The following is a 10,129-nucleotide window of genomic DNA, read 5'->3' on the forward strand; positions in this document are numbered from 1 at the left end:
ATGCATTAGGATGCAAAAAGGACATTAGAGAGGAATGTAACAAAGGATGTTAAATATATTAATAAATCTTTCTCAATGCTGTAATAGTAGAGTAGTTAGGAAGTCAGAGGTTTACTCAATAAAAGTGGTGTAATAATTGAAGATGTAAAGAAAATAGCTGATTTCTTACTAGTTGTTTCTTTAAGGTGTTGACCAGGGAGAAATATATCCGCTCACAATCTAATTATTGTGATGTAACAAATATTGTTGGTTATATTAAAATCAGCGAGAAAGTGGTACATGGTTAGTTAAAAGGATAGAAGGTAACAAACCCCCTGGGCCAGATGGCATATAATCGCGGCCCAGTAATTGCAGTCGGAGGCTTCCCACGGACGGATACCTCCGACCTCCATTTCTACAAAAGTGCTTGGTGGTCCCGAAGGTTCGGAGACTTCCAGTCCCAGGGCCTCTTATCGAAGGCCTTCATAAACGCACATATATCCCAGGAGCGTATGGGTTTCATAAGCATTATTGGGCAGGTCCAACTTATCAGAGTTGGTCGATCCCTATTCATACTTATGTGAGTTCTGTATGTACGGAACCATAAGTATGAATGGGAATACCCCCAATAACATACAAACATGAAAATAACTTTAAAAAATCACATATTTCAAATTAATAAAAATTTAATTTAATTATTTAAAACAAAAATTTAATTTTTTGAAAAATAAATTTACATATTTAAAAGGGTCTAAAAATAAACTTCCATTATTGAACAGGATTTTAAATGTTTAAATTATTTTTTTTAATGTATTTTTCTGTACTTTAAAAGCCTTCCTCCCTTCTTCTTAGGCAGTTGCCCGGAGTCAAGGATGATTTGCTTCCACACTAAAATGAGTTCTAAGGTGACTGATGAGACCAATGCGGGATCTACAGTCTCTGTCACAGGTGGGGCAGACAGTGGTTGGAGGGACGGGTGGGTGGGGTGCTTGGGTTGCTGTGCATTCCTTCCGCTGTTTGTACTTGGCTTCTGCTTGCTCCCGGCGAAGAGACTCGAAGTGTTCGCCGTCTTCTTGAATGCTTTTCCTCCAATTTGAGTGGTCTTGGGTCAGGGATTACCAAGAGTCAGTGGAGATGTTACATTTTTTCAAGGGTGACCTTGAAGCATTTTCTCTGCCCTCCTGAGGCTCGCCTGCCGTGATGTAGCTCGGAGTGGAGTGCTTGTTTTGGGAGTCTAGTATCAGGCATGCGGACAATATAGCCCGTCCATCGAAGCTGATCGAGCGTGCTCAATGCCTCAATGCTGGGGATGTTGGCCGGAGAGAGAACGCTGACATTGGTGCGCCTATCCTGCCAATGAATTTGCAAGGTTTTGCAGAGGCAGCGTTGGTAGTACTTCTCCAGTGCTTTAAGGTGCCTACTGAACATTGTCCATGTCTCTGAAGCATATAGGAGGGCGGGTATCACTACTGCTCTATAGACCATGAACTTGGTGCCAGGTTTGAGATCCTTACACTGATAAATACGGGCCCTACGCCTGCTTTTATCAGTCATAAGAATTTGAAGGACATTCGCTGGGCAGGAGTTGGGGAAATACCCCAACTCTAAACCCGAGGAGGCCCTTTCGTTTTGGATGCGGTGGATCTGTCAAGAGAATTCTTTGTGACTGTGACAAAGGTAAACTATCCCTCCAAGTCCTTCTTGACCTGTCTGCAGTCTTTGACACGATTGACCACTCCATCCTCCACCAAGGCCTCTCCCGTTGGGTGGGCCTGCACTCGCCTAGTTCCATTCTTATCTATTTAATCGTAGCCAGAAGATCACCTACAATGGCTTCTCTTTCCACTCCCACATCGTTACCTCTGGTGTCCCCCAAGGATCTATCCTTGGCCCCCTCCTATTTCTCATCTATATGCTGTCTCTTGGTGACATCATCCAAAAACAAGGCATCAGTTTCCACATGTACGCTGACGACACCCAGCTCTACCTCACCACTACTTCTCTCGACCGCTCCCTGGTCTCTAAACTTTCAGACTGCTTGTCCGACATCCCGTACTGGATGAGCAGAAATTTTCTCTAATTAAATATTGGGAAGACCGAAGCCATTGTCTTTGGTCCCCGCCACAAACTCCGTTCCCTAGCCACCAACTCCATTTCTCTCCCTAGCATCTGTCTGAGGCTGAACCAGACTGTTCGCAACCTTGGTGTCATATTTGACGCTGAAATGAGCTTCCGGCTACATATCCACAGTATAACTAAAACCGCCTATTACACCTTTGCCCGTCTCCGCCTCATCTCATCTGTTGCTGAAAACCCTCATCCACGCCTTTGTTACCTCGAGACTTGACTACTCCACTGCATTCCTGGATGGCCTCCCACATTCTACCCTACGTAAACTTGAGTTCATCCAAAACTCAGCAGCCTGTGTCCTAACTCGCACCAAGTCCTGCTCATCCATCACCCTTCTGCTCGCCGACCTACATTGGCTCTCGGTTAAGCAACGCCTCGATTTCAAAATTCTCATCCTTGTTTACAAATCCCTCCGTGGCCTCACCCCTCCCTATCTCTGTAATCTCCTTCAGCTTCACAGCCCGCTGGGATGTACGCATTCCTCAAATTCTGACCTCTTGAGCATCCCTGATTATAATCGCTCAACCATCCATTGGTGGACATGCCTTCAGCTGCCTTGGCCCCAAGCTCTGGAACTCCCTCCCTAAACCTCTCCACCTCTCTTTCCTCCTTTAAGACGCTCCTTAAAACATACCTCTTTGATCAAGCATTTGTTCATCTGCTGTAATTTCTTCTTATGCGGCTCGGTGTCAAATGTATTTGTTTTGTCTTAAAACACTCCTGTGAAGTGCCTTGGGACGTTTTACTACATTAATGGCGCTATATAAATAAAGTTGTTGTTGTTTAGGCGCATGCGCTTTGTAAACCTAAACCCAGAACTTGTAGGGACCCCACCTGTGTTTGCGCACCTTGTATGCGCCCGTGGGGAACGAGAATTCAGACCCAAGATATCTTTGGGTACGAATGAGACGAGGCAGGAAATTGGTAGAGCACCAGCTGCAGTAATGAAGGATTTATTGGGTAAGATGGGGAGAGTTCTGCAGGATTGGAAGCTGGCAAAGAAAGTGCCATATATTGAAAAAAAGGGTGGTGAATCAGGCCAAGGTGTCTTACACCAATACTAGGTACGAAAATGGAAACTATAATAAGGGATAGGTTGAAGAAATACCTAGATATTAAGAAACAGTCAGTATGGATTTAGCAGAGGAAAATCCTGTTAACAAATTTAAGGATATTAAAAATAAGTTAGTGGAAGCCCTTAAGATGTATCTTATTTGGACTTCTTTTGAGACCGAGCTGCTAAACTAGCCAGGAATTTCCGTGTCTGTGCTCGTCAGCTCGCAATTTTCCAACTATAAATGGGTAGCAATCGCCGACCAGTGCAAAGGCGGAAAACCCGGCGGAGAGGCGGTTTTTCTGCTCACCAATGTTCAAACGATTAAAACCAAGAGTGCAGAAACTGTGGGCTGGGAAGCTCAGAAGCTGCCGATATTTCTTCACCGCCTGATCATAATAGGATGGAATAAAGGGCATGTATAACCGCACAGTGAACGGCATGGCACTTTCCCCCTCTAGCGGGGAGCAACTGTGAATTTGGACACGACAGGCTGGGAGGCCGGAACACAGGGCTATCCATTTCAGTGGGGCTTTGGTTGATGGGGAGCTGGATGGTGAGAGACCACACCAGGGGTAGCACCATACACAGACCTGTACACTGGACAGGTGGGGTAACGGGTGATGAGGACTAATCTTCCACAAGCTCCCATTTTAGTCACACGTTTGTTTATTCTAAATGCCATTCTTGCACCTATTTGCAGTCAGAACGCCAATTTTCACCATTATTATCTGACAAGTAAAAAAGCTTTTTGTTACACGGAATTGCTGAACCAATTACTGGGCAGTGACATTGGAAGTTAATATTTTGATTGCTGCTCTATCTACTTATCTCATCTTAGCCTCACAGAGTTCAAACTGTCCTTTCACCTCTTCCCTCCTCCCCCTTCTCCAACCTTTCTGCTACCAGTCCTGGATTGCAGCCACATGCAGTTATTATAAACACTTTACATGAACCGACCTTCCAGATGTAACTGAAATTACAATCCCCCGTTGCCCCCCTCCCCCCCCCCCCAAAAGTTCCAGACTCTCGCCCCCATTCCATCCCCTTCCCGGACTGGGGGTTCGGGTTGAGCCAGGGGATATTGTGACTTCCATGTTCACCTGAGCCCAGCTTCAATCCCACATCCCGGCCATCACCTACAACCACAACTTCTATTTATATAGCACCTTTAATGGAGTAAAGCGTCACAGGAGCGACAATCAAACAAAATACACAGAGCCACATAAAGAGATATTAGGGCAGGCGACCAAAAGCTTGGTCAGACTAAACTAATTCCACAATGCTGTCCATTTGCACCTCTATCTCACCCCCCGATTACCCTGGCCTTCTCCAATGCCCCCTCCATCCGCCTCCCCAGCTTTACCTTTCACACTTTACGCCATCACCGGCAACCTGCCCTGCATAAAGCTCCGCACCCTCCTCCTCCCTATCCTTGCCAATCGCCACTGACCCCGCATCGCCAAATACACTATAGTTAAAATCCACGCGCTTTTTACAAAGCTCTTCGGGCATCCCCCAATCTTTAATCTTACAATCCTCCAATTCTGGAACTGCCTCCGGCTCCAGGTCCCAGCTCCTGCCCTTTGTACCTCCAGCTCCGGTCTTCATGTGCAACCCCACCCACCTCAATTCAAAGCAGAACCCTAAACCTTGACCGCACTTTCTGGGGCTCTCTCCCTAAACCTCTTCCCTGGCTGTTGCTCTCCCCACCTTTAAAAGTCTCCTGAAAACCTCCTTTTATTCTATGCATTGAGTCACATCTCTCCCCTTATCTGCTCCACCACAACATGCAGGCCGTGATCCTGACCAACAGATCCACCGCAGACTCAATCCACGTCCGGACCGGGGTCAAGCAGGGCTGTATCAGAGCGCCAACCCTCTTCTCGATCTTCCTTGCTGCAATGCTCCATCTCACTCTCAACAAGCTCCCCGCTGGAGTGGAACTAAACTGTAGAACCAATGGGAATCTGTTCAACCTACGTCGCCTCCAGGCCAGATCCAAGACCATCCCATCCTCTGTCATCGAACTACAGTATGCGGACAATGCTTGCATCTGCGCACATTCAGAGACTGAACTCCAAGCCATCGTCAACATCTTCATCGAGGCATACGAAAACATGGGTCTTGCACTAAACATCCGTAAGACAAAGATCCTCCACCAACCTGACCCCGCCACACAGCACTGCCCCCCAGTCATCAAAATGCACAGTGCGGCCTTGGACAACGTGGACCACTTTTCATACCTTTGGAGCCTACTATCAGCAAGGGCAGACATCAACGACGAGGCCCAACACTGCCTCCAGTGTGCCAGCGCAGCCTTCGGTTGCCTGAGGATGAGTATGTTTGAAGACCAGGACCTCAAATCTGGCACCAAGCTTATGGTCTACAGGGCAGTAGTAATACCTGCCCTCCTATATGGCTCAGAGACATGGCCCATATACAGTAGACATCTCAAAGTGCTGGAGAAACACCATCAGCGCTGCCTCCACAATCCTGCAAATCCCCTGGGAGGACAGACGCACCAACATCAGTGTTCTCGATCAAGCCAACATCCCCAGCATCAAAGCATTGACCACACTTGACCAGCTCCGTTGGGCGGGCCATATCGTCCACATGCCCGACACAAGACTCCCAAAGCAAGCGCTCTACTCGGAACTCCTACACACAGAAACATAGAAATTAGGTGCAGGAGCAGGCTATTCGGCCCTTTGAGCCTTCATCGCCATTCAATAAGATCATGGCTGATCATTCAACCTTAGTACCCCTTTCCTGCTTTTTCTCCATATCCCTTGATACCTTTGGCCGTAAGGGCCATATCTAACTCCCTTTTGAATATATCTAACTACTGGTCTCAGTGGTTACCCTGTAGAGAATTCCACAGGGTAACCATTCTCTGAGTGAAGAAGTTTCTCCTCATCTCGGTCCTAAATGGCTTACCCCTTATCCTTAGACTGTGTCCCTTGGTTCTGGAACTCCCCAGCAACGGGAACATTCTTCCTGCATCTAACCTGTCCAATCCCATCAGAATTTTACATGTTTCTATGAGATCCTCTCTCATTCTTCTAAATTCCAGTGGATACAAGCTCAGTTTGATCCAGTCTCTCCTCATATGTCAGTCCTGGCAAGCGATCCCCAGGTGGCAGAGGAAACGTTTCATGGACACCCTCAAAGCCTCCTCGATAAAGTGCAACATCCCCACCTACACCTGGGAATCCCTGGCCAAAGACCGCTGAGCAGCTCGAGTCTTGTTGCGGAGAGCATGCAGAAACAAGCGCAGGCAGCGGAAGGAGCATGTGGAAAACCAGACTCCCCACCCACCCTTTCCTTCAACCACTGTCTGTCCCACCTGTGACAGAGACTAATTCCCGTTTTGGACTGTAGCCTGAGAACTCACTTTTAGAGTGGAGCAAGTCTTCCTCGATTTCGAGGGACTGCCTATGATGATGATCTCTCCCCTTTCCGACTACCGGGCCATGTCAATCCAAGGTAACGTGCATTTTGGGGCATTTGTTGCAATAAAGGCACTATAAAAATATCAGATTGTTGTTACTGCCTTACCTTACAATCGCTAAAGATTGTTGCCAAACGAAGTTTCCAGATGTAAACGAGCGGAAATCATGTCAATGTTTGATGCTATTTACAGTGAGCGGATGGAACCGCCTGGCGTGGGTTCGGCAGAGCGGCTTTTGTATATTACAGCACTGCTTGTTTTATCAAACAAGTAAAGTGCGACCTCTCTGATCCCAGGGGTCATTTAAGAGAATGTACGGAAATGGGTCAGAAACATAAACACTTCGTGTTGTTTACAGGGCAAGGTCAGTGCGATAAGCCTCCAACCGGCTCTCCAGTCAATGCTGCTGCGAGTTTTTGCCTCAGACGCTGCTCTCATTGCTGTTATACTCGGAGTGGAGAATAGCATTGTGCTTCTAGTCCCTGGTGCATTCGCAACAGTCTGAATGCAACATCCCCGTGTCATGCACACATTTAGTTTAAATATATACTGCAGGTACTATGTTTCAGACTGTGAGTAAACCAAACTGTAACCCAATTGTTCACTTCAGTGTCGATTGCAGCGGGCTTACCCCCCGTCCGCCCGGCTTTGAAGTATTCAGGCTGAGCTTTCAGGAGCATTTCACTGATGAACACACTTTAACAAGATTACAGCGAAAAAAAGACTTGGATTTATATAGCACCTTTCACGACCACCGGACGTCTCAAAGCGCGTTACAGCCAATGAAGTACAAAGCTATAGTTAGCTTTTTTTTAAACTACCTATCGTCCACAGTACGGTTCTTCCAAATGAGGAGGTGGGAGCTGGTCCTGCTGTGTTATAGCGGAGTGAGTAGTCAGGGTGGAGCTATCCGCGGCGCTCACTGAAGTTATTTACCATCAATAATACAGGTTAACCCGCTGTCAAATATGCAGGTGTATTTGCTCAGCTCTGTTCTTGAGGCAAAGGTCAAATAATAATCATGAGGATATAAGTGGAAAAGGTCTGTATACCCAAGCGCTATTTGCGGTGTCCCTGAGCCCGGGGTGTGAGTGGGACTGATTCAGTGACTTTCCCTCACATCTCACCGCCTTGCTGCCGGAACGCTGACTCGCTCCCTCTGTTTACAATATTGGGGAGAGCGAAAAAAAAACCTTGTCCTTGCTGAGCTCGCACACTGGTTGGCTGGGCGATAGGTTGACGTCAGGTTGTGGGAGCTTTGTAAAGGTTGAGCGTGTGGAGAGGAATCCAATTCCGAGAGTTATTGAAGGGGCCGAGAAGCACGGTCCCAACACACTCACTGCAGACCCAGATCCAAGCAGCACCAGTCGGAGGGGATTTAGAGTTGACTTCCAGTGCTTCCAGTGAGATGCTTGGGAAAGTTTGCTCGCGATCATGTTGCCACTATTGAGGGTGCAGCAGGATGGGGGCGACACATCGATTGATTGTTGGCCCAAAGTTGAGGGTGAGGGCCGGGCTTGAGCGCTGAGTCCAGGCTGCAGACTGGGGGCTGAGGATGTGACCGAGATGGAGCTTTGCGGCCAGTCTGACCCGAACCGCTCCGAAGAGGCAAACGCCACCCACTCCCAGCCTCACTACTCCCCGACAGCGACTGCCCTGGTCAGCATCGTGGTGGCCTTCATCATCATCCTCACCATCGTGGGCAACATCCTGGTCGTGGTGGCCGTCTTCACCAGCAGGGCTCTTCGGCCTCCTCAGAACCTCTTCCTGGTGTCCCTCGCCTCGGCGGACATCCTGGTGGCTACCCTGGTCATCCCTTTCTCCCTGGCCAACGAGGTGATGGGCTACTGGTACTTTGGGAGCGTTTGGTGCGGCATCTACCTGGCCCTCGATGTCCTCTTCTGCACCTCATCCATTGTCCATCTCTGCGCCATCAGTCTGGACAGATACTGGTCTGTGACCCGCGCGGTAGAATATAACCTGAAAAGGACTCCCAAGCGAATCAAGTGCATGATCGCCATAGTGTGGTTTATATCTACCATCATCTCCTTCCCACCCCTGATCACCATGGACACCAATCGCAGCAAGCAAGGCTGCTGTGAACTCAACGACGACACCTGGTACATCCTGTCCTCTTGCATCGTGTCATTCTTCGCCCCGTGCCTGATCATGATCCTGGTGTACTTCCGAATCTACAGGGTGGCCAAGCAAAGGACCTCGGTCGTGTCGGTGGCCAGGAACGGCGTGGACAGGCAAGCCTCCCATTCCGAAAGGGGCATCGCCGGCAAGGGCAAGGTGGACCCAGACAGTCCCAGCAGCCAGAGCTCCTGCAGCAACCAGAGGCAGGAGGAGCTGGAGGACATCGACCTGGAGGAGAGCTTCTCCTCCGAGACCAGGAGGAACTCCAAGTGCCCCAACCACAGGAGGCTGCAGCCTCCCAGCTGCTGCCCCGCGGCACAACAGAACCGCCTGTCCTGGGCCAGCAGCAGGGCATCCCAGTTATTTATGGAGCAGAGAAAGCGCCCCATCTCCAACCTGTCCAAGAATAAGGTTGCCCAGCTGAGGGAGAAGCGCTTCACCTTCGTGCTGGCCGTGGTGATCGGCGTCTTCGTGCTCTGTTGGTTTCCGTTTTTCTTCACTTACAGTCTGAAAGCAATCTGCAGGGAGAGCTGCTCGATCCCCGATCCCCTCTTCAACTTTTTCTTTTGGATCGGTTACTGTAACAGCTCTGTAAACCCCATCATCTACACAATCTTCAACAGGGACTTCAGGAAGGCCTTCAAGAAAATCATTTTCAAAACCAATAAACGTACTTTGTAACTGTATGTACCTCGGATGTCGTGTCTTAAGTGTGTGTGTGTGTGAGTGTATTATGGTATTTCGCTGTCTATATATTTAAACATTTCAAAAAGCTAATGTAAAAACAATAAAAGCCATTAACAGATAAATCTGTACCTAATCTTTCAATTGGATTTGTCTTTCTTTCAAAGAGAGCAGGCTGAACATGTTTGCTACTTGAAACGGTGTTGTGCCGACAAATACGAGTAACCCGCAGAATCATGCATTTCTGTACGGTTCATGTCATTGCACGGTGTGTTTGCAAAGGAAAGGTTCCCCTCAGCAACCTTTCCAAACGTTGACAACACTCTTTTGGGGGATTGTGCGTGTGACAGAGATGTGCACTTTGCATGAAAGGGAAAAACATCTGAGTCCTTGTACAAATAACATGGATTCTTAGAATGTTAATTAACAGTTCTTAATGCTGGAACACCAAATTCTTTCATTGTGGTGTTTATGATCCATCTTTTGCCACATATTTGAGAACATTAGGGTTGGTCTCAGGATTAATACTGCTTTTGTGAGGAAGTGGATTTACAGATGTTTTGGGATCTGTCAGGCAGAACAATTGACAGATTTAACCCTCAAATCTGTGTGTAGTTAATGTCTGAATCTGTGTATATAGTTAGCGTTTGATATCAGCCATGCCTGTGTAAGGTGAGGTACGTTAATTA

The 10,129-nt window shown here is 47.9% G+C and overlaps 1 protein-coding gene across 1 annotated transcript; it reads left to right on the forward strand.

The window, feature by feature from the left end:
* The first annotated feature begins 7,927 nt into the window (after positions 1-7,927).
* On the forward strand, positions 7,928-9,546 carry adra2db (adrenergic, alpha-2D-, receptor b). The gene has a single exon (XM_070877302.1). It carries the CDS (start codon positions 8,184-8,186, stop codon positions 9,435-9,437), a length of 1,254 nt encoding a protein of 417 aa, XP_070733403.1. The 5' UTR covers positions 7,928-8,183; the 3' UTR covers positions 9,438-9,546.
* Positions 9,547-10,129: the final 583 nt, after the last annotated feature.

This window comes from Pristiophorus japonicus, chromosome 4 (genome assembly GCF_044704955.1).
Source record: "Pristiophorus japonicus isolate sPriJap1 chromosome 4, sPriJap1.hap1, whole genome shotgun sequence".
NCBI classification, from domain to species: Eukaryota; Metazoa; Chordata; class Chondrichthyes; family Pristiophoridae; genus Pristiophorus; species Pristiophorus japonicus.

What these genes read in the sequence shown, in the direction of transcription:
- adra2db (XM_070877302.1), top strand. Translation starts at nt 8,184, where the DNA reads ATGGAGCTTTGCGGCCAGTCTGACCCGAACCGCTCCGAAGAGGCAAAC.